The sequence below is a fragment of the Acanthopagrus latus genome, chromosome 21 (genome assembly GCF_904848185.1).
Source record: "Acanthopagrus latus isolate v.2019 chromosome 21, fAcaLat1.1, whole genome shotgun sequence".
NCBI lineage: Eukaryota > Metazoa > Chordata > Actinopteri > Spariformes > Sparidae > Acanthopagrus > Acanthopagrus latus.
Window position 1 is genome coordinate 2032809 of NC_051059.1, and position 25187 is coordinate 2057995.

General features: G+C 39.3%; 1 protein-coding gene across 1 annotated transcript in view; it reads right to left on the reverse strand.

The window, feature by feature from the left end:
- Positions 1 to 1019: 1019 nt before the first annotated feature.
- The window catches only part of LOC119010554 (potassium voltage-gated channel subfamily B member 2-like), a 28198-nt gene continuing 4030 nt past the window's right edge, over positions 1020 to 25187 (reverse strand). The window contains exon 3 of the mRNA XM_037082751.1: positions 1020 to 8068. Within this exon, the coding sequence (XP_036938646.1) occupies positions 6056 to 8068 (2013 nt within the window). The 3' untranslated portion in view covers positions 1020 to 6055. The remainder of the gene's footprint in view (positions 8069 to 25187) is intronic.

Genomic DNA, 25187 nt, shown 5'->3' on the forward strand with positions numbered 1-25187 from the left:
AAAAATATTCACAAAACACACACGCGCGCAGACGCACAAAGCCCACCGTCCCTAACTCATTTTGAGTGCTGTGTTAGGTTATATCACAGTTTGCCATTAAAAAGGAAACATATTTTTTCTTTTCGTACCAGGATATGAAATTAAATCTTATATCCCATACCCTTCCCGTATTGTAAATATTATTAATGTTAGCATTATCTATATATCCTCATTTGGGTTATGACTTTAAAGGAACAGTTCACCCTAAAAAAATTAAAAAAAATAAAAAGAAGAAGATTCAGTCCCCCCATGGTGATATAAAGTCAGGTGAAGTCTCGTAGTCCACAAAACATTTCTGGAGCTTCACTGTAAAGCAGCGTTGCAGCATTCTGCTAAACAACTGAAGTAGCTGGCGACCTGATTTAAAACATAAGAAAACATACCACAAAACAAACACATTTTTGGGTGAATGTATTCTTGAAGATAAACGAGTAACCATAGGCTATGTCAGAAAATCCAACTATCTTTTCAGAGGAGGATGAGAATTAATTGCCAGGATGTAAAGTTCTTGTCTGCCATGGATGAATTTAACTCCTAGGCAGGGCAACGACCTTTGCAGCCTCCATGGTCTATGGCCAGATTATCTTGATTGGGGCCCTGGGTTAAAAGAATTGCAAAGAAAGTTTTGTTTAGGAGAATGCTTCAACACTGTTTTGCTGTGAAGCTCCAGAAATGTTTTCACTACACGAAGCTTCCCTTTTCCATCGACATACGTGTGTGTAAGTAGATAATGACTGAATTTTCATCTTTGGGTGAACAGTTCCTTTAACACTGCTTGTTTTTGAGTATATAGTTTAGTCGTGCACATTCTAAAAAATGTGTATGTAATAAATGAGTAACAGCATCTAACATGCAGTGAACCTGTAGCTATTGAGGCCCACTTTTTCAAGTTTGTAGACCAGCCCTGCTTGCATTCACAAACACAGACACATGAACCCACATAACACAAAAACAAAGGTATGTCACAGGAACACATTTATTTGTCTTGCATATTGGTTACTGAATCAAAAGTCCCTATCATTCACTATCATTATGTTAACTGACAAATCATGAAACTGACTAAGCATCACAAAGGCTACTGTTAAACAAAGTGGATGAGGATGGAAGAATGGAACATTAAAGAAACAATAAAAGAAGGAAAGCAGGCAGGAGAGATGAAGAAGCAGGTTTTTGGAGTCTGGTCTGCATGACTGTGTCCTCTAACTGTACAAAACCTCAGTGGTTACAACAATAAATAGGAATGCAGATTGTGTGACATATTTCAGATGATTATGTGGAGGTGATGTTGTGCACAGGAGCCAAAGCAGTTTTCACATGGTCTCTGATCTGCAGCAGTGACAAACCAACATGTTCTGTACGACAGAGCTACATCAGGTCAAACAAACCGGGCTGAGTTGTGCTGTTTTGGAGCTGAGCATTCCTTCCGCATGGATGCAGGTGAACCAGCGACATACAGCATGTACTCAGCCACTGAACCTCAGGAAGAAAACTTTTTCTAGGTTAGGTGTATTCTCCTTTAATATAAAAACCCATTCTAGTTGAGTCCATGTGGTCTGCTCCTTTGCATTTCAAGCAAACAGCATGATGTAAATTATTAATTTACCTTTCTTTTTTAGATTTCAACTGAGATCATTCTGTGCTCAGTCATGCACTCTTATCTGATCAACAGTCTTGACTGGCTTGCCAATCCCCACACAGCAACATTGGTTTAGCCCAATGATGAGCCACACAACCATGACATAGGCCTGGACTCTAGGCCTCAGTCGTGTCTGTGTTCTGTGTGTGATCTGGACCGGCTCTGGACTGATTTGTTGCTGTATGTGGCTGTGTCGCCCTTCACTGGGCCAGACAAATTTGTGTGACATCATATTTCCGTCTCACATTGCATTTCTAAAACTGCTATAGAGAAGTTGATGAGACAGGTTGCTACATGTCTGTACTGTGATCATTTTCCATTTGTTGGGTTACCATCTTCTTTTGTTTGAATGTCACTGTCCATCTAATACAGTGCTGCCATTGAACTATACAATATACTGATTTGCCACAGCACCAAACTGATCCAAGCTGAACTCACTGCTGAATGTAACTGGTGCCACTGCTTCCCACAAAAGGTTGCATTTGCTGAAAAAACAAATGACATCGTGGCACAGTGAGGTCAGAACTATAAACTATGTTGCGTGAAAACTAGATGACTGGAACTGAAGTTGATTAGAGAACAACAAAAAAGAAAAGGTAGCAAAGCCTCACAAACTGAGGGTTTGCATATTAACATATCCACTAAACAGAGATAAACAAGAGAGGAAGAAAGAACACAAACCAAAAAAGAAAACATCCGGCCATATTGAGGATACAGCTTTTTTCACCTTCTCATAAATTGTCTATTTATGAAAAGGCACCCTTTTTTTTTTTTTAAATATACAGATGTTAACAACACACAGCTCCAAGTTCCTCTTACAAAAATGCAATACATTTGTTTAAACAACAAAAAATATGACATCTTCTTCTAGAGAGAGTACATACTTGGGAGCACAGATAGAATTCATGTTTCACTTTGTTACTGGTCCCTTTACTACACACTTACTCTGCACTGTGTGTTTGAGTAATCCATTGTGCACATAATTCAGTGTGCATTTGAATGTGTCAGCATGCATACAAATAAATGCACAGATGATCTAATGAAAAAAAAAATCCATTAATTAAGATTACACAGAGTGCTAAAGAGGCATCCGGTCCTTTCATTCAAGTTCCATGAGAATGCCTGTAGAGGGCACCATTATATTACCTTTACAATACAGTCAGCACCCATGCAAGATAAGCCACACAGACTCACTCCCTCTCTGTGTCTGTCTTCATATATAAATATGTGCTTGCTAGAACATGACATAGTGTGGAGTCACAAAGACCCAGGGCCACAACCTTCAGTGGTCAACCTGCAACTCCCCCATAGATTATTTCTTTATCACAACTTGGTCTTATGTTGATATTTTTGGCCTTCCTTTTGGCTATGATAACATAGTCCCAAAGTAAATGGCAGAAGTCTGGGGACATGGCAACATAAGTACAACAAAGTCCAATGAGTTAAGAAAAGTAGGCAGTCAGATGATCAGACAGCAACTACAGTGAAAGGTTCAGTATGCTTAAAATGCAACTACGTATGACAAAAATGTTTACTCCTTTTAAAAATGGCCACATAAGTTGGGGTGACAAGTGGCTCCCTGATCTCACACCAAGAACTCAGTGCCTTTTTGAGTCCTGAGAGTCTTGATCAAACAAATTGTGTAAATGGAGACACTGACACACGTACCAACAGTCTCTCCTCAGAAGCATTCATGGTGTTAGTCTCGGCTGTTGATAAAGATGTTTATGGCTTGTCTGGTCAGACACATTATCAGACCTGGCCCACCTCAGTGGCAGTCATTTTTCCGGTTGTTAGTTTGGGGGGAAAAAAAAATGTTGGACGAAGTCTACTCCCATGCTCAAGGTGAGAAGCTGGTTCCAGGTTGCAAATATCATAAATGCAGGTGAAATCAGAACAATTTCACTACTTCCTGGCTGGCCAGCAACCAAAAACGTTGATGGATGGTGTAATTATGGAAGGACATTGAGCCATATTTCAATATCTAATTCCATATTTTGAAGACCATTACCTAACGTTGGCATTAAACCACATTCTAGATAACATTACCATTTAATTACACCCTGTGTGTTTCACACATGGTGTAGTTAAATGGTGTGCTCCAGTTGTCGGGGTATCACACTGTTCAGCCTCCCTGGGAAGGTTTATTCCAGGGTGCTGGAAAGGAGGCTTGGATTCAGGTGGACATTGCAGATTCAGTCCCGGCCATGGAACCCTGGACCAGTGGACCAGCACTTCACCCTTGAGGGCTTGCTGGGGGGGTCATAGGAGTTTGCTCATCCAATCGCTATTGGTTTGTGGGCTTGGACAAGGCCTTGTGTTCCCCCAGGTGGATCTGGAAAGCTTTGCAGGAGAAAGGGATATCTGGATTACCCTGTTGAGGTGGACGGATGGATGGATGGATGGAAGGATGGATGGATGGATGGATGGATGGATGGATGGATGGAAGGATGTATGGATGTATGGATGTATGGATGGATGGATGGATGGATGGATGTTTCACTTCCGTTAGCTGGGTTATCAAATGTATGGTTTGCAACCTGGAACACAGCAGTGTGACATTCGAGCTTCTCTCCGGAGTGTGATGTCAGAGGAAAATGGCCTCTGTGTGAACATGGTCTGTTCAAATGAAACAGGTGCTTGATCTGAGATCATACTGAGGGCCTAGATGGAGTGATGGATCTGTAAATTGTGATGGTAGTTTGGGCTATATTTTAAAAGTTTATTTTTCTCTACCAAATAAGTTTGAGTAACTTGTTGGTTTGGTTGCAATGTGTCTAATTGTGGGACTGCTTATGTTTCTTAAACATTTTTTTTTCTTAAACTTTTTTTTATTGGTGTTCCCAGATCTTCTGCTTTTAACTTCAAATGTTTGTACACAACAAGACCAAAGTTGTAATCAACAGATATTCGTTAATAAGACACTAGTCTCACAGAGACCAAAACAGATGATGTTTTTGGATGCTCCTTATCAACCCTTATACAACATGCTCAACCTTAACCCTAACCAAGTTGGGAAAACAAGGGAACATTTCTCAGCCACATTTGGATTTGAAATAGTCTCATCAGGCCAAGTCTCATCAGCCTGTTATAACGGTATAGAAATGTGTGACACGAAGGAGGAGCCCCTGAGCTGAGACACAGGCAGTGTGTGATGACCACACACCAGTGATCATTGAACTTTGCCACTGTGCTTGTGCACTTTCCTCTCTTTGTCTGTATATATCTGCTCATTTCACACATGTCCTTTTGAGTATATAGTGCTGTATCCTAAGCTAATTCATTTTTTAGGATTTTTTTTTATTATTATTCTAAAAGTGTATGCAAACAGTGATTTAAAGATGAACACAATAGCCTTTGAATCTCTATTCATTCCCTTTTCATCTTCAAGACGCTGCTTTCATTTCACAAATTATAGAAAAAGGAGAGACAAAAATTAAAAACAAAAAAACAGAAACATACATAAATCAGAACATTCCTTGTTGAGCAGAGACAAAATATCATTGTTCAGGATTGAGCAGATGCACATGTCCTCTTGGACTATGTAATACTATTTGAGTCCAATGAAGTGATAAGAGTGGGACTTTTAGTCCTGTGTGCTTGTGTTTGATCTGGGTCCCCTTACAAGAGTGCAATACCTGGGACCACAGAGTGATGGGTAAGCAATACCCATAATAATAATAATAATAATAATAATAATAATACAGAATAGAGACTCATTTTCTGAAGTCTTGTAAAAGATAAATTTTCAAAGGTTGCTTAGGCAATTGTAAAAAATATTATTTCCTTCCACCTTCCATCTTTCCTTGGTGTTATTAGTCCATCATAAGAAATAGACCTAAATAGCAAGCAATAGGAATCAACAAATTAAGCCTATTGAGATGTGCACAAAAAACTCTTCAAGGTAGTCATAAATATTCATTCAAAAAAGGCTTCATTTTTGCTCACATCTGAGCCTTAAAGGATTAATCAGTTGTCACTGTTGTGCTCTGCAGCATATCAGTCTGGTAACACTGACATGAGACAGGGCCTTTCAAATAGGACCCAGACAGTGGGCACATGCTTCTGACCTCCCTCAGTGTCCGGTAATAAAGCCATGTGACTACACTGCGAGATGTATGCTCCTGGACAGCAGTGTTTCTCAGAACCAGAGGTGAGAGTCCAAAAGTCTTGTGGGATATGATGAGCGCCTCTATCCAGTAAAAACCACAACAACTATTGTGAAAGTTTTGTTATCATTTAAATGAATGTGTCTTTGTTCACATCAGGTAATAGTTGTTACAGTTTATTCTGGGCAGTTGCTGTCACGCTTCCCAACAACCCTCTCCTCAACCACTCCATTTGGCATCCCTGTCTCAGAACCCTCTCATACTTTTGGGATTACATGCTTGTTTCACAGGGCGGTGTCATGTTTCCATCACGAACAATGTGGTTTTCTTGTTTCTCTCTACTCTGTTCTGCCCCCTCCCTGTCTTCTCCTTCTTCGCCTCCCTCCATAGACACTAGCTCCTGGGTGCAGTTGAGCGGGCTGGCTTTAGCTGACAGTGGGCTCGCATTGCTGCCTGAGCTGACAGCAGACCGCTCCATGTGATTCCTCCCCTGGTGGCTTAAGCCTGTGAGCTGCCCTTCACCTTCTAAGCTCTTGGATGCTGAGCCTTCACCTCCCCCCTGGGAGTTGGTTGGACCGACAGATTGCTGGGCCAGAGACGCAGGTTGCAGGATCGCCACGGGAGACTTACAATCTTTCGTTGCCGAGCTAGGAGATGGTGAAAACCTGGACACCATGTCATCGGAAAGGAGCTGAGCAAGCTTGGCTGAGCCAGCAGAGGCTGGGGTGGCCACAGGTGTCATCACTGCCATTAGCACATCATCTTGGGATCCAATGAAGTCAACCTTTAGGGCTTTTGCCTTTTGAGGGCTGCTATAATCTCGCAAGGAGCTGCAGATGCCATCATAGGTTGTTCCAATGCTCTGTGGCACCATACCAGTATCTCCAGTCCCACTTCCTCTGGGAGTGGACACAAACTCATACAAACCCTCTTTGATGATGGTCATTGGCTGGATGCCGTCAGAGCCTCTGTTCACCTCCAATGCGCTGATCTGACTTAGATCCAAGGGAGGGGGGATACGCTGCTGTCTAAGACCAGTTTGACCCCCATCATCACTGGGTAGCAGGGAGCTTCTTTCTCCTCTTTCCGCTGAAAAATCATCAACCACATTAGAGGATCCTCTTGCGATATTTACCTCAGGTGACGTTTGCTGGGGTTGGGTTGAGGTCAACACTTTCATCTCCATCTGCTCCTCCATAATTTTCTCTTGCTGCTCCCGAATAGTTAGTGTCTCATTGTAAGCATCCTCCAGCCGCTTAGCGCTGAGGTGTTGAGGGGTAGTTTTGTTAGATGAAGGCTTTCGATCAGGGGAGCCCAGCTGAGCCACTTCCTGGTAATGTGAATGTTGGGACCTGTCTGGACTACCCACCTCTGCATTGGAGTAGTGTTTGTGATAGCTCCAGCGGCTGGGTGACAGGTGATTGTCCACAGGACATTTACTGTCCTCTCTCTTTTCTACCAAGACATCTGTGAGTTCCATACTACGTGCGAAAGCATCCTTTAGGTTAATAGAAATAATGCTACCACTCCGTTTGGCTCTTTCAAGAGCTTCCCTCCTCTTGATGGCCTTCTCCTGCCTCTTCTGCTCCCGGTAGAACTCTGAGAAGTTGTTAACAATGATTGGGATTGGAAGGGCAATGACCAAGACACCTGCAATACAGCAAAGTCCACCTACAATCTTTCCAAGCAGGGTTTGTGGGTAGATGTCTCCATAACCAACGGTGGTCATAGTAATGGTAGCCCACCAGAAGGAGGCAGGGATACTGGTGAATTTGGTTGCATCCTCATCCTTCTCAGCAAAGAACACCAAGCTAGAGAAAATCATGATGCCCATGGCTAAGAAAAGGATCAGCAGACCCAACTCATTATAGCTTCTTCGCAAAGTGAATCCCAAAGACTGCAGTCCTGTTGAGTGCCTGGCAAGCTTCAGGATCCTTAGAATTCTCATAATTCGGAAAATCTGAACAACACGACGCACGTTCTGGAACTGCAACACGCTCTTGTTAGACTCAGTCAGACAGAGGGTCACATAGTAAGGCAGGATAGCCAGCAAATCAATTATATTCAGAGGGGCTTTGATAAAATTCCACTTGTTGGGTGCTGATAGCAGGCGCAGCATGTACTCCATTGTGAACCAGGCAATGCAGACAGCTTCCACGTGGGCTAGACTAGGGTTGTCATTGAATTGGCCAAATTCATCTACCACTTGAAGCTCCGGCAGAGTGTTGAGGGACAATGAGATGGTGGAAATAATGATGAACAGGATGGAGATCATAGCCAGGATCTGCAAGACAATGACAATACCAAGGGTTACTGTTTGGCACAAAATGATGCACACACATTAATCTTTCTAAGGGGTGAGTTGTAATGACTTTGAGGATCCCCTGACTTTTTGTCATTTTTGGTTGAAGGTAAAATGTCATGACAGTTGTTGGATTGCTATAAAATTTGGTACAAGCTTTCCTATTCAAAACAGAATGAAACATAAGTTAAAATCTTACTCCTAAATTCAATTGGTTCATGACCAAAAAGCTCCAAAACTAATTTTCTTCAGCCTTAGTTGAACATGGTGTATAGTGGTAACAAATATTAGCATGCTAACATGTTAGGTGTACATGGTAAACATCACCTAAATGTTTACATGCATCGGTAATCAAACGTCTATCTCTAGAATTGCTTATTGCAACTTTAGTTAGTAACTTCAAATACCATTTAGGAGGACTCCTGATGTAAAAATAGAGGTATGTAGCATTTTAGCATTTATCAGGCAAGGGGTGACTCTATTAATGCTATAAAGTTACAATATGGGAACTGTAGAATCCAGCCTATTTGGACTTATTGGAAACAGTAATTTTGTTGTTTGTTGCATCAATGTTGACCATTATTTTCAGTTAACTGTCTGTTGGGACTGAAAATGCAGTCATTATCTACTCACTCCCCTGTCAATGAGAAATCTGGTGAAGTTGCATAATGTTGCAGCATTGTCCTAAACGGCTGAAGTGACTGAGTTCTGAGTACTAGTTTTAAAACATTACTAAAGAACATGAAAGAAAATGAAGCATAAAATGGGTTCATACATGTATGTCTTTGGAGCCCCTGAGATCTCAAATACATTTGAAAATATGTAATTTAAAAGCTTTCTGAAGGTGACATCTTCACTGTTGCTACTAGCCTAAAAGTGTTATTGCTCCCTGGCTGAAGTTGGTGCACAAGCTTGACCCAACGATTAGGATCTCAGGGCTTCTGGAGACTGGCCTCACGCTGGATGAGCTATATGGTGCCATTTAATGTTTAGATTTTTTTTGTATCGGTATGTAGAATAATGACTGAATATTCATATTTAGGTCAAATTATCCTTTAGATACAAGTACCAATACAACAATGTAGTTCAACTTAGTCATCTAGTCCAGTGATTCCCAAACTAGGGTCAGGTTCCCGAGGTAAATCCCTAACCTTAAGATAATCTGAAAGGTGAGACGATTAAGAGGAGAATATACTTGGTTCTGATACCCAAATCTGTTTTCACCTTGTGGAGTCTTTCTCTATCTGCTTTTTTTGAAATACTGGACAATTTGACAGGATTGGGCATTGTACAGTTATTTAAATGAAACCATCTGAGAGGTTAAGAGGGGAAATTACCCTCCGGTGGAGCTGCTGACATCTGAACTTTGTGACAAGGAGCCACAACTAGGCATAACTTTTTTTGTAAGAGGCTATGTAATGTATTTTATAAGCTTGTCAAATTAAAGGGCATCATTTCCCACTGAAATGTGGAGATATACAAATAGATAGAATAGATAGATAGAAGTTTTTTTACATATAATAAGTAACATAGTATTTAATAACCGTGCTAAACCACTTTCAAATGTGATCTAAAATATTTTTGCTGACTGGTTGGTAATTTAACCACACTTGCTGCCAGTTTTTGACATTCTATTTAACCATAGCAGTATTTTCTATGACATCAGTATCCAGTTTAGTGCTGCTTCTCATGTGTCAGCCACTTTAAGCCACTTTTACTGATTTTTGTCCCACAATGCACCAGAAAAATGGTCACCAGGGCTAGCTGATATTCAAGCATGAATATTTTTACAAAGCATGAATATTTTACAAATTGCTGAGTGTTTTAGTTTTTGCCACTGCATACTTAACTTCATCATTTATGAACATTTCAGACAGTTGCTAAAGTAGACTGAAGGGATTCAAAAAAACTCTAACGTGGGAACTCTAATGTCCGAGCTGAGTGAGGTAGCTAAAGCATGTGCGGTCTGAGTCTCCTCCCTGCAGCCCTTGCGAGGACATTTCAAGATAATTATAATAGGATTGTGCTGCTATCTATAGAAAGGATAGAGAGAGGTTAGAAGTGTTTACTCATTCTTTCCTCCACCGACAGGAAGAATCAGGCAGTAGTTGCACACCGCTAGGAAAGCTTTATACCAAAATAAAATGTATGTAGCCTTTTGAGATAACTGGCTTTAAGACTGATGCGCTGCTGGCCATGATTACTACCTAATGAAGTTTACATCCTACATTCACACTGCAGTCATACTTGAGTAAAAGTAAAGATATAATGTTAAAATATTATTTAGTTAAAAGTGAACCTTATAAGTAGTACATAAGTAAGTATCTGATATTACATGAACTTTTTGATACTTTAGTATCAAAGGTACAAGTACAGGTAAATGATACATGCTTATATTTACATGTATGTATATACTGTATACTGTGGGTTGACCAATTACCTGCCGATTATCAGATCTGATATTCAGCATTTTTCTGATAATCACAATAAGTCTTTTTCAGACTAAACTTTATTTCTATAAAACTTTTCAAAAACCAGGATTTGTCAGCAAGCTGACAAAGTAAATGAATTCAGGATTGCTGGTGCAGTATGTAATCTGCAAAGTAACCAGTAACTATAGTTATCAAATAAAAGTGTGATAATTGCCTTCCACATGTAGAGGAGGGGAAGTGTAAAGTAGCAGAAAGATTGATGCTTGATTAACTAAGTTCAGTACTTGATTAGGTGCACTAAGTTATGATCCATCAGTGACTTATTTAATAATAAGTATCTGGTGAAATCAACTAAATGAGATATGATTCAACAGTCAACTATGTTTCTACAGATAGATTAAATAAACTGAAATTTAACAAGTAAATGAAAAACAAATTAAATTACTATTCTGAAAACAAAACACTGGCACATCTAGAGCGGCCACCACCTCGGAGATTGATTCTGTAACTCAGAGTACAGTAGAAAAACATGATAAAGCAAATAAACTTCAAAATACACAGGCATAACATCTCCGTTAGGAATTATTTATTATGGGAACAATAAGTATGCTTCTATATTAGCTGCTGCATCAGTAAAAACACAAATAGGTCTTTTTATTTTGAGCGATATCCGTTGCCAGACTGTGAATACCATCACCAGCTGACACTTTCACAGAGATGTTGATTCACCTCTGTTATGGCTCTGTTACTACCTCCGCCAGCAGACGAGAGATGGAGCACAACTGTCCCCTATTCCAACTCTGCAACTTTCATACAGATGGCGAGGTGGAACACTGGCGCAATATTCCCACCTTGACAAGGCAGTGTGAAAAGGGCTGATGACTCCAGTTACAACAACACACAGCAGGCGGGGAAAGGGCAGGAAGTCAGGCATTTGCAGCAGGCTAAAATGACATATAGAGTCAGAGTGTGTTCACATCTTACTCTGTGCACTGACGATTTATTTTGTGAAAAGAAAAATGAGGACTATTTTGGTGACGTTAATAAAAGTAAAAAAAGACAAAGCAAATGTAATAATTTCACTAAAAGCTTTTAAGTAACATGTAAAAGAGATACGTTGCTGCAATACATAACTTTTATAGAGTCATTTAAATGAAAATAAATCGAAGATATTAAGGTGAACTAGCTCATTTTTAGGACTTTAAGCTCCTTCAAAACTAAAGAACTGAACTCTGAGTCTGACCTAGTCATTTTAAACGGTGTGAACTGAACGTTGCTCTTGCAATGCGAAGTAGTATTAAGGGACAGGATGGGCTGGGCTACCTGGTTAGCATGCTAACTTCCTCACATTCTGCATAATGTTTTTTCAGAATTATTTTTATGAAAGCTTAAACTAACATTAAACTAAAATAAAAAAAAAATTATTTAACAAGAAAATAGTGAATAAATGAATGGATTGAAAACTCAGTAAGTAAAAACAAGGTTAAAACAAAATCTAAATACCAGTGCATTAACTGAACATTATCTGTAAATGTGCTTTATAAATGGAATTGAAATGTATATAATCGACAGTGATAACTGAAATATAAAATTGAAATGCAACATTCATTTATTTAAAGACATATATAATGTACCTGCTACTTTTATATTTCATTCAAATTCAATCTGATGTAAAGACTCACTCACTGCACATCACCTTAAAGAAATAATCAAAGTCTTATAAAAAACAGAACCAATTCAAAAGCCAATCCTTTAATGTAAGAAATAGAATAATGAATGTATAAGTTTATTGTTCGTTTTAGTTTTATTTTTCTTACTCATATATTTGTGCCGTTTTGCTTTACACACTGCAGACTGCATGTTAAACTGTGGTTGCTTAGAATCAGTTACAATCAGTTCTTAATCTCTTAAATAAGTCTTTGTTTATATAAGGACATGCGGTTAATCTGTCAGCAAAGTTTTTATTGAAATGCTGCTGGGGTGGAATGAGCTGCAGGGATGGTGAACACCGTGTGTGACTGATGGACAGGAAATGATTAGTTAATAATATATGCATTTTTTTTTTAAAATTCTGCTGTGACGATGGTGCCTGTGACTCAAGAGAGTTCCTGTGAAATCATGTGATAGAAAGATTGTCTCGGCCGCTTCCGGATGATGGAGCGTCTGGGCTATCCGAGTCATGTCAAAGGACACTGAGCATTACAGCATTACACAGTGTCCACTATTTCTGCAGCTCAATAATCCTAATCAGACTGAGCCACTCTGCTCTTTGAGTCAGACAAGGGTTTGTAGGCAAAAGTGCAGAGGTAAGCAAGCAAACGACAACAGAGAGAAACAGAAAAAGATGAGAGAGAGAGAGAATATGGATAGAAAGCCAAAGAGAGACAGGACAAAGGGAAATAGAGGGCAGGTGTATCAAAGTGTGTCCACCCTGCAGCGTCTTAATGGCTTAATGACTGCCAAATGCTGTGACCTTGGCACCCAGAGCAGATTTAAAGCAGTACCAGGAACACACAAGCTGCTTTAGAAGCTGTACAGTGGAGGAAGAATTAATGGAGGCTCCACATTTAAGATTCAGCTGATCAATAACACTTTGTATTACAGTGAGTCACTAACAAAAAATGAACTCTGCTCAACTGCTGTACTCAGCTGAAAAACACAAACACAACAGAACAGTGACACACTTCAAATAGCTGAGGGAAGTCTGTGTTAGTGACACTGTGTGTGCCGTCCTCTCTCTGTTTTGTGATTGTGATAAAAACGACTTCGGACGTCTTAGTGACACTGGTGGCTCTGCAACCTGTCCTCACTAAACTTAGGCTCCTGACAGGCTGAATGCATGAATACCCATGACATGTGCTATCCCCAGGGGATGAATCCTAATGTAATTTTGGTGACCACAAGAAAACTGTCCGGTGTTTGTGAGAAAAAAAGTGAGCTAATTATGAAAAAGGAACAATCAGACGCTAAGGGAGGGAGTGAGAGTGAACAAAGTAAGTGGAGGAATTGACAGAGAGAGAAAACACAGGATGGAATGAAAGAAAAGATGAACTGAGTGGGCAGAGAAACCCAAGCCCTGATCAATATGTGGAGGTATTCCTGGAACGACAGTGACGGGATCTGTTGCACGGTTGCTGTTTTTGCAGAGGTCAACGCAATTTATCTGTAAAGCTGCTGCTTTCACCAGCCACACTGTTTTCTGCTGGTACACTGAGGTCATTCTGATATTCATTCATTCCTTTATTCATTCATTAACCAAGATGTGCTAAATTCTCTGTGAGGAACATGTAGAGTGGGTCGTCTAGTAATAGGAAGGTTGCTGGTTCGAATCCCCGGCTCCCCCAGCTGCTTGTTGACGTATCTGTGAGCAAGATACTGAGCCCCCATTCGGCACCCTGCAGGGCAGCCTCTGTCGTCAGTGTATAAATGTGTGTGTGAATGGGTGAATGAGACAGTGTGTCTGTAGACTGGAAAAGCACTATAGAAATGTAAGTCCACACCATTTACCTTTTTATAGTCTAATAGCATCAGCATGTCAAACCTCCTCCAGCTCACCACTGATGAACCTGAAGTCACATTGAATGCTGGGTAACTTTTTCGATAACAATGCACATGACCAAAGTTGACCTATTTAATCAAAATTTGGTTGGCTTATACCCAGGGGGGCTGAGCCCACCCTCAAACAGTTAAGGGTATAGTCACTCAATCAGTTTTGCTCAATTATGTCTCACTTCGGAGAAATCTGTGGTGTGGCCACTTCCAGTTCAACCTCCCCAAATAGCATTTTGAATTTTTTTCTGAATTGCTCACACTATGTCTGCTATTGATAGAAACTGTCCATGTAGTTCTTCTGAATGACGAGTGAAGTTCTTTCATCGCCTTTGAAACAGCAGTTGAGAGAAACAACCTCACCACAAAGTCTATTTAATAGCTGTTCTGGAGCTCAGTGCATGTTGGCTCTGCTGTTGGCAGGAGTAGTAAAGGGCAGGTGGGTTCCCTGGAAACTACAGGCAAACTTCATCTCCTGATAAAGACAGTGTGATTTGAATGCAGTCACAACATTGTTAGTCTTTTTTGTATAAAGCTTCAGTATTGGGTGGTGGTGTAGGTGAGCAGATAATATGAATTATATTATACATTTTGAAAAAATGGTTAGAAATGTAGTTGTAGAAATGTGGTAATTTTGACTGGCAAATTCAGGGATTATTTTCAGATCTGCTGTAATATTTAACTGTTATTCTGTCCTCATTCTTTTCAAACATGCTGGTATTTCAATCTTCAGCCTTGTGCTGTAGTGCCTGTGTGATGTCTGTGAAGACAGGAAAGGTGATCTGTCCTTCCTGACTTTGATATCACTGGTTTTATTTCTACAGAGAGAAATGGAGACTACATGAAACATGTTACGACCTGAGTCACCATTTAACAACATGCAGTCTGTGTATTATTAGGATCTGAATGCCAGACACATACAAAGACAGAGACAGAAAAGGAAGAGGAGCAGAGAGAATAAAGACAGAACGACAGAGTCAGAATTACAGTAATTACTCGAAGGAGAAACCTCTGGCTTGTCTGTTTGACACACTGAGCTGTAATTTGCCAAACATACTGTGTTATTACCCATCCAGGCAGCGTGATCACTACAACACCTACACTCAACCACAATTTAATCCTCTTAGATCTGTTGGTTTATGGTCATTTGATACATCTTATCTCATGTGTTTCACAATGATGGGTTTTTGTTTGTTTATGAATTTATATACAAAAAATAGAAAATATTGGCCGTCTGCGTCACAAAAAGAAAGCAGTCAGAGTTTGGATGGATGATATAGGCAATGTCTCTCTAGAATCACATGATGACTGCAGCTTAAATTCCCTTTTCATCCAATCAAACCAAAGAGGTGAGAACAAACCAGGACTGGATGACCTATCAGTGGTTGGCACCATTTCCCATATTGACCCATGCTCATGGGAGCAAACAAAAAATATTGCAAAAATGATCTATGAAAGAAAAATGCCAATTGAAATTTCTCAATATGCTGAATCAATTTTCACTTAGTGTATCCACATATAATTAGGACGTATGCAACTTTGAGTAATCACCACTATTTGCTGTATAAATGAATACAATTCAGAGCCGCTGTTACATGCCTTGTGAAATCAAATTCCTGCCTCAGTGAACCATCTCTTAGTGGAACTAGTTATTTATGATGTGGGGAACAAGATTTGTAAATTACCTACTGGGTATATAGGCAATGTGGAGTAAAGCTGCTACAATAGAAGGAAGAGATGCTCAATGCGGGCACTAAGCAGAGACTGCTCAGTGGTAGATTTAATCCAAGCAGCACCTGCACCAGATGCTCAGTTGATCATCAGAGTCAGACGGCAGCTTTGAGTTCAACACATCCAGTGACCTGCCATGGACTGCATACAATGTTGGAACAAGGGCTGATACAGTATGGTCACTACTGGTCATCAGTATTACAAGGGCAGGGGGATCTCTTTTAATGTGAACTGTCCAAATGCAGAACATTAACCTCCTGACCTGGAGCTCACATGATAGCTAACTGAAAGTATGCAGGCTGGCGGCTACATTTGTACTTTAATGATATTGTCATTAATCAGCTACGTGAAAATGTCACCGGTGATAACAAATAAAGTAGTGAAAACAAACAGACAAGCAAAAAAAAGGACAGCCTGTAAGATTGTAGGCTGTGGTACACTCATACCCACAGAAGAGTGTGACATGGAGACATCTGCCAACAAAAGAAATACAGTGGACAGGATGAACTTGCTGTGGATGGCACTTTGGATCAGCCTCCCTCCTGCTGGAGTGATAAATCCCTCTCATTTGAATTAAAGCATTCAATATGGGAAAGCTACAGTACATTAGTGAATACACACTCTCTGAAGGCACAGGGCCAGTAATACATAAACCTCTGAGTAGCCACTTAATGCTAACTGCAGTCTGTGAAAACATGCTTCCTGCACAATGACTCATTGTTGACTCTTAAGATGTCCTGAAATTCACTCAAGATTTCACAATGAATTGTATAACTCATGTAAGTGTTGAAATGATTGCTAATTAGTACATCAACAAAGAGATTCCATTTATGGAGCGTTACAGCACAGAAGACGCACTGCTTATATTTTGAGTGTAAGCAGACCCTGTTGGTAATGATAAATAGCTAACCTGTCTGTACAACCCAAGTTGGGATGCTGTGCAAAAACCTTGACAAAAACTGAATGAAACATTACTGAACAGATTGTGTCTGCCAGCTACAGCTCCATTAAATATTCATCAGACCATCTAGTAATATCCCTTCAACAATCAAGGGTTTTTAAAAGTAGTAAAGCTCACCCCTACCTGCTTGTGACGGACTGAGCCCCTTTTATATGCAGTCACGACACGGTCAACTGTTACCAATAAACCTGTTTACCAGTGGACTGTTCAAAACATGTCTACAACCTGTCCCAACATGTTTGAAACATATTGCTTCCATCCAGTTCAGAATAAACGTACATTTACAAAAGTCCATGAAGTCGATGAGGTTATTAACTCTTTATGCATGGTTTGGTGTCCACTACAGCAGACAGACTTTTAAAATTCAGATATATTTACAGAAAACCAGAGGAGACAAAAAAAAAAGACATCAGACACTTTAATCCAGATTTAAATAACATTTTTCTTGTGGATTTTTTTTTCTCTGACTGAAAACACATCAGTGCACTCCAACGGACAAAGGGGTACATGCTGGCTATTTAGATTTTGCTCTCTATTGTTTTTTTTATTTCATTCTGATAGAATGCACACTTTGATAGTTGAATTCAACCGCAGTATTCAACTGTCTTCAGACTGTGTTTAAATATTAGCCCAACAGGCAGCATATACCCTTTGCTGAATAATGCCAGTGGACAGATGTATTTTGCATCACAGAAAATAATGCACAACAAAAACGTTATACAAAATCTGGATATAAGTACTTTCTAACATCTTATTTATAGAAAAATATAGTTTTGACCTTTCTGTTTTTCTGAGAATAATTAACAATTATAGTATCCTAATCAAGTTATTCCTGAATTGCTTTTTATATGGACATCTGTGTCACTCTAATCTAAAATGTTATTACCATCATTTTTCACTTGTTGAAAAAAAGAAAAGAAAAAAATTATCATTCTGAGATTTAATAATCCGTGCATGTAACGGTTAAAGGTGCACACATAGTTTTGTCAAAAATAAAGTTAGTGAGCAGAGAAAGCTCTTCATTGGCTGATTTCTTTCTGCCTAAACAAACTAAAGAATCAAACTCTCTTTGTTTTCATGACTGAATCAACTGAAGAAACAAACTGACCTTAAAGGACAACACAATTTGTTTTGTTGTACCTTGTTTATACGTGGCAGACCCCGCCACCACTCTATCTTAAAACAGTGTTCTGGGGAACTAATTTTCCTCTGAGGAAAATTAGCTGGTTTATTCACTGATGGAACAACATGTTGTTTTAATTATTATCTCATTAATATTGTAAATATCAAAATTCAGAGTTTGAATTTCTTCTGCCCTTTAAAAATTTGATATTGTTCATCACATTTTGCTTTTTTTGTGATTTACACAGCGCCCCAACTTTTTGGGATTCAGGGTTGTACATTATGTGTTATTTTTCTTTTACCTCACCACTTGTTGTTGATTATTCCTTTTATATATACTACAATGCAAGAATGGATGTATACATCATGTACATGTATACATGTATACATGTATACATATATACATATATATATATATATATATATATATATATATATATATATATATATATATATATATATATATATATATATATATATATATATATATATATATATATACATATATATATGTGTGTGTGTGTATAGATAGATAGATAGATAGATAGATAGATAGATAGATCGATAGATAGATCGATAGATAGATAGATAGATAATTTATATAATTTCTTTGGATAAATATCTCCATAACTGCAGTATTTAATTTACCTTAACTGAACCATATCATACAAAAATCTAAGCATCACGCAGGATATATTGTAATGAAATGTAATATTCATCCATTGTGTCTCTAAACATACTAGTCAAGATACAAGGTACAAGGCCAAAGGTGTAGTGGAAATAACTTTTAAAAATCAAATTAAAACACAAGTACTAATCTAAACGTGTCAGTCAGAACGAAACTTAACTGAACTTAAATCTAAGGGGCTCAGACAATGTGGTTCAGCTGGTCACAGCTGACTGCAGTGATTGTCCTGATGCACTTAGTTTTGGAGCTGTGTTTAGTGGAGTCGCTCTGTCCACAGACATCAGGCAGGGGCCAGGGTGTTTCAAAAAGTTTTGACACAGTGGCTCGAAACAGTCATCCAAGTGTTCCAGTGTCCCGACAAGCCTCTGACTACGTTCAGCGCTCTGAATAAGTAACAGTGCTGGTGAGGGCAAAGTTGGACCAGCACATACATTATCTATAAAACATTAGAACATCTACAGCTGTAAAGGCTTTCATCGACTTCTTTAACTAGCAAACATCTCGTCCTCACTTAAGATGCTGAAGGTATAGAATAGCACGAGACATGTACACCTGAGACACGTCTGTCAGTAATCTGATATGATCATTGGTGCAGCCACACAACATGGTGAGCAAGACAGTTCTCCCCACCTCTTTTATTTGTGGAGGGGTGACTTATTGGAACGCCATCGCTCTAGTCAGCAAAATGACCACAATGCCTGCATTTCTGTACCATACAGCACTCCGGCCTTCAGCAGCAGGAACACATGACGCTGTCCTTGGTGCTGCAGGAGCAGATTTTTTCGGACCTGTGTCTTTTTTTTTTTTTCTCAGTCCTTCCCTTCTGCCAGTTAATTCTGCATCAGTTATATTCTCTCAGCTGTATACTGTAAATACTGAATCATATACAAAAGTGTAGATTATGTGCCACCTACTACCTACATGATCGAAACAATACGTTGAAATGTGTAGTTGCAGAAGAGTGAGAGGATCATAGAGACACATAGCTGACTGTAGTGTTCCTATGATATTTTGATGATCATTCAGTAGTGTCTGTGCTGCTGAAATTAAACCCTCAGACCACGACACCTCTGTAACACTATAACACAACATTAGCAGGGAAACGTGACAGCAAATATAGATTTTACTAGAGGTAAGGGCAGAGCTAGGTCTGTCCACAATGTTAGAAATGAACAAATCACTGACTGGCTATAATCTAAAAGATAATATAAGAGTAACGTGAACATGATAATAATGATACACTAGTCTTTTAGTTCTGTAGTTAGTTGGACTGATCCTGTCAGTTTTAAAAGCATTCCTGTGAAATTATCCTTTTAATGGAAATGCTCAATTACCACCCCAATACCATATCAAGGTACCTCATTCCTGAGCTTAAGAAGGAGAAAAATCCTTTTCACCTAAAACACTTCCTGCACTGTGCAGTATATACATACAGAAACCTAAAGAAACACATCATTTTTTCCCCAAATCATAAGTAACATCTCTAGTTCTGATGATTAAATACCTGTGTCTGTTGAATTTAATCAACCTCATGAAACGGGACGGGGCTGAACTGGCTATAGTCCCAGTTTAAAGTAGGAACAATATCATTTCTCACTTTTCAATCAATCCGTTCTCTATTTGGTAGATCATATATAAAATAAAGTTAAACCAGACAAAACGGGAATCTGATTGGCTAGATGGGCTTTAGCTGACTTCCAAGTCCATGCCTATATGGCATCCTCATCATTGATATATAATAATAAGAAGAATAAACCCCATGATGTAATAACTTCAGACTCATTTCATCAGATTGGAAATTCTGGATGACCTGCACTTATTTCCTCAAACATATGCTTCTTATTCTGTACATTTTTGTTTATTGTACTCAGAAACAAAATAAAAAGAGTTAGGACTGCTTGGCTAATCACTGCATGACTGAACGCCCTGATGGCCGGTACAAGCAGTGATAATTGCGCAGTTCCCATTGGTTAAAAAAGCGATATTGACATTAGATAAAACCTTTTGTTAAGCTCTGTTCTTAATTGCCCCGTTCCTCCCTGCTGCAGGTCAGACAGTGGACAGGACAGACTATCCAACCTGCCAACAGTTAGTCTATTTGCAGCAGCAGCAGTCCCGTTAAAAGCCCCAAAGGAGATTAAGCCATACTCCTAAGTCATACTGTGTGTGTGTGTGTGTCCCCACTATGAACAGGTGACCACGCATACAGACATGCTGTCATGACTCACTGTGAATTTAATATAATGATAAAAAAGAGCAGGAAGAGATAATACTGTGTGTGTGTTATTAACTCATTAAAGTCTAGAATATTACTTTGACCAACTCTGAAATGACTCCGTGTGTGTCTGTGTGTGTCTGTGTGTGTGTGTGTGCGCCTCCTTTCAAAAGACGCAAAGTGCAAAGGCAACATGTTAAAAAATATAATCGAAGCCAAAAATAAGAAGATTAAAGAGATTATGTAAAGTGTATGAAACTAATCTCTATTATTGGAATATTTAATACTCATATTATCCAAAACTCAAAACTATTATGGATAGTTGTCCATCTGGACTCTCAAATGCTGTGTGTGTGTGTGTGTGTGTGTGTTTGTGCGTGGATGTGTGTTAGTCATGTTGTGTGGACATAAATCTCTTTACACACTCACATTGTAGGGACCCAAACACAAAATGCAATTCATTTAAATGCAGGGTGAAGACTTGGCTCTGGGTTAGTCCAGTAGTGGTAATGTTTAGGGTGGGTCTTCAGGAAATGAATGTAAGCCTATGTAATGATCTGTTGAAGTGATGGAAACATGACTGAACAAATGGTGCACCATGTTCTCCAAATGGCCAGGTAATGCCTGTTCTAATCAGCAGCAGCACTGAGCTTCACATGTCACCAAGAAGAGACTCTCCCATTGGTTGAGAGCTGAGCTGCATCACCGCTGCTACCGAGCGGCACACGGCTGGTGTCAGTGCAGAGAGGCCTAAGCAGCTTCCCTCCTGCTGACACCACGGTTCCAGCAGAGTCACATGGACCTCTGAAGGCCAGCGCTGCTGTACTTATAGAGTAGTGGACTATTTGTAAACTAGAGTTTTATCTTCCCAAATAACTTCTTGTACAAATGCACACCATACACTATATCACATTACACATCCCACATTTTTCAGCTCTGTGTTTTTGGCCCTATTGCCAGACACTTTGGTTATCTATGGTTGATAGATACTAAGGACAGTGTATCAGACTATGGGAGCTGTCAACATGGTTCACAGCTGTTTAGTGCAGACAAAACATCCAAGGTGTCTCTAGAGCCTAGTGGTGCCTCTCTGACACTCAGCATATGCAAACATCTGCCAAGCTCTGTAACACTACTGTAACGTTTAACACTTAGAGAGGTGAGTCCATCTGAACAATTCAAGTTGAGGAAGCTGACTGTCAAACCACAAACAAGATAGAAAAGTGAGTTAGACTATTTAACTGCTGACGTTATCCAACTAAAATGTATTTTCTGCTTAGTTATGATAACATCTTACACATTTGGTATTATCAATTCGTAGATGAGCTTGGTTAGGGTTAGTAATGCTTAGTTCACCAACAGTAGAAACCCTCCCCTCCAGTTAATGAGATGTGAAGAAGCCTCTTGGATTAGAGGCGAAGCACATTCAAGAAACTGAAACATGTCCAGTTGCCTACGATATAGCGCTTAGAATTACCCTGACCTGGATGGCTGAGAACCTGCTTCAACATACTTGAGTAAAAGTAAAGATACTGTGTTAACATATCACTGTAGCAAGAGTAAAAAGTTACCCACAGTCACAAAATAGTACCTGTGTTTTAAAATGTATAAAATGTAATTAAAATAGAAGCCAAAGTAAATTGCACATATCTTAACATTGAATCCAATATTCAGCATTTTTTTTAATTTTATCATTGGAATTAGTGTTTTGTTTTGTTTTTTTCTAATCTGATGTCAGATGAAATGAATTCATTTTCAATGCTCTGCTTTGGCACTGATGCAGCAACCTTCAAAATGACTAGTGACAAATGTTGTCACATAAAAATACAAGATTTGCCTCCAAGATGTAGTGGAGTGGACATATAATGCAGCCTAAAAAGGAAATACCCACCACAAATACATCAAAATAGTACCTCCCCACCTTTTAGAGCTAGAATTACAGCAGTTTATAAATGACAAAATCCACACACTAAGAGCTTGGAATGACTGTGCTGTTTATTGAGCTGCCTTATAGACCTACCAATATTGATAGTGGATCATAAATAAATTGATATATATTGATCATACGCCAAAGCTCCCGGGTTAATGAGGGCAGTGATGTTGCATTTGAGGTCAGAAATGAATTTCAAGTTAATTTTCATAGAGCACTAAAATGAATGGAAGCAGATGCCTGCATGGAAAGACTGAAAATCAATTTAACAACTAATGGCATGCTGCACAAAATGGGTGCAATAATATCCACACAGTTTGTGGTAAATAGATCCAAATGGGCAGAGAAAATATCTGCAGAGGTAATATTCATGCCTCATAATAACTGAAATGAGAAATGTGCCATCATATTCATGCAGGGGCACGGTGCAACCATTATATCCTGACAAGGTGTCACCATTTCTGTGTGTGCTGGTGCACTCATGCCATCACTGCAATATGTGTGGTGTGATTGATTTATCTGAAGCTTAATGTTAATGTATGTGTGTTAAAGCGGGGGGTCAGTTCACCAGAACCTTTGTTGCTGCTCATTTCTTCAAGATCTGTGTCCCTTGACTAACTGTCAAATAAATGGCCACTTTCTTACTTCTGTGTGAAGTGACATCAGTGCAGCCACAAAGAAATCAAGTCAGCAATTAAAGCCCCGATCTGAGCTCCAAAGATGAAGGTGAAATGTGAATCTAGCTGATTAAACTCACAGCTCTGAGCAGTCTCTTCTCATGCTGCTGACAGAGCACTTGGCCAGCTGGAAACAGGGAATCAATTAACAATATCACTCCTCGTCTGCCGTGACCACTCGCTTCGTGTATGTGTCCTTTTGCTCTCATATCAGCACTTTTCCTTCCTCCTTTTTCTGTATTTAAATGACAAGTTAAGGTCTTATAAAAACAAAATTAAAAATGTAATCAATTCTTACTTCATTGCTCACGAACAATGAAATGCTCAGCAAACATGCATTTTATTATTTGTTAACATTTAAATAACTATTAAAGTTATTAAATGTTTTGGTAACCAAAAGTTTAACATTCTTTAATGATGGGTAATATACAGTGTTACTATTTATACCATCATTTCAAGAAGATGAATACAATTTTGCTGACCCATTTGCTGAGCAAAACAATGGAAATGCTGGTCTCTGACAGGACACAGAGTCTACCACACTGACCTCGGCATTCTATTGTTTCACCTGATATACATAAATAACACACTACTTCCTGCTCTGACACTGAGCATTATCATTAGATGCAAACCATGTGCTCCAATCATCCAATATCACTGGTCTGGTTCTGCTCAGCTCAAGTATTATCTTACTACAGGTGTCCTCTCCTCTCCTCTCCTCTCCTCTCCTCTCCTCTCCTCTCCTCTCCTCTCCTCTCCTCTCCTCTCCTCTCCTCTCCTCTCCTCTCCTCCTCCAGTGAATGCAGTAATACTTTGTACACCAACGATTTACTATCAGTAGTATATTGAGCAGTGACAGACAAATGTCCAGTGCTGTCCCACCATTATAAATGGACGACTGCGGGTCTTGGATTGAGATTTTAGGAGCTGTCTATCTGCTGTCTGCCTGCTTTGCTACAGATAATAAAAGAAGCACAGAAAGCTTACTGTGGAAAACCAAATGTCAAATGACTTTTTAAGCTTGTAGTGTGTATACTACTACACACACTACACACACACACACACACACACATACACACACACGCATATATATGACAAAACTCATCCAAACACATACTGATCTGATTGATATAGAAAACAAATGTTGTCATTTAATCACATGTCATGAACCACATGGACTCCACCATTACAGGTGGACACTGGACCTGACCAGGTCATGTAAATACACATGCACACACATACACGCGCACGCACACACACACGCACACACATACACCCACAATTAGAGTTCTCCAACAGATTCATACAATCAACACATTCAGAGAGTTAAATAGTGTTCAACATTATTGAAGCAGCAGACCTTCACCTATGATAGCTCTGTTATAAAAGTAAGAACAATCCCTTCTACTAATAAAGAGAGATCAATTCGAGGAACTACAAGATGGATAAGGAGATAAATAGGAAAAACTAATATTTCGCTATCCTTTTCCTTTTTTGTAAAATGCTTGCTAATGCTTACTATTTATGTCTGAGCCTCGTGTCCCCTAAAAGCAAAGCCTTGTCTCATGCTGTGACCTTAATCACAGGTTATGACCTTAATGCCAAAGTACCTCAGGTCTCCTCTAGCTGTTCAGTTTGACTGTAGAAACTGTAGAGTTCTGCCTTTTTTCTGACAAATAATCTGAATTGTGAGAGAAAAAAAAAAAGTCAGATCTCAAATATATTTTTCACATTAGCTCCAATCCTTTAATGTGGATAAACACTGCTAGAAGAAAGTGATAAACATATTTTTCCTT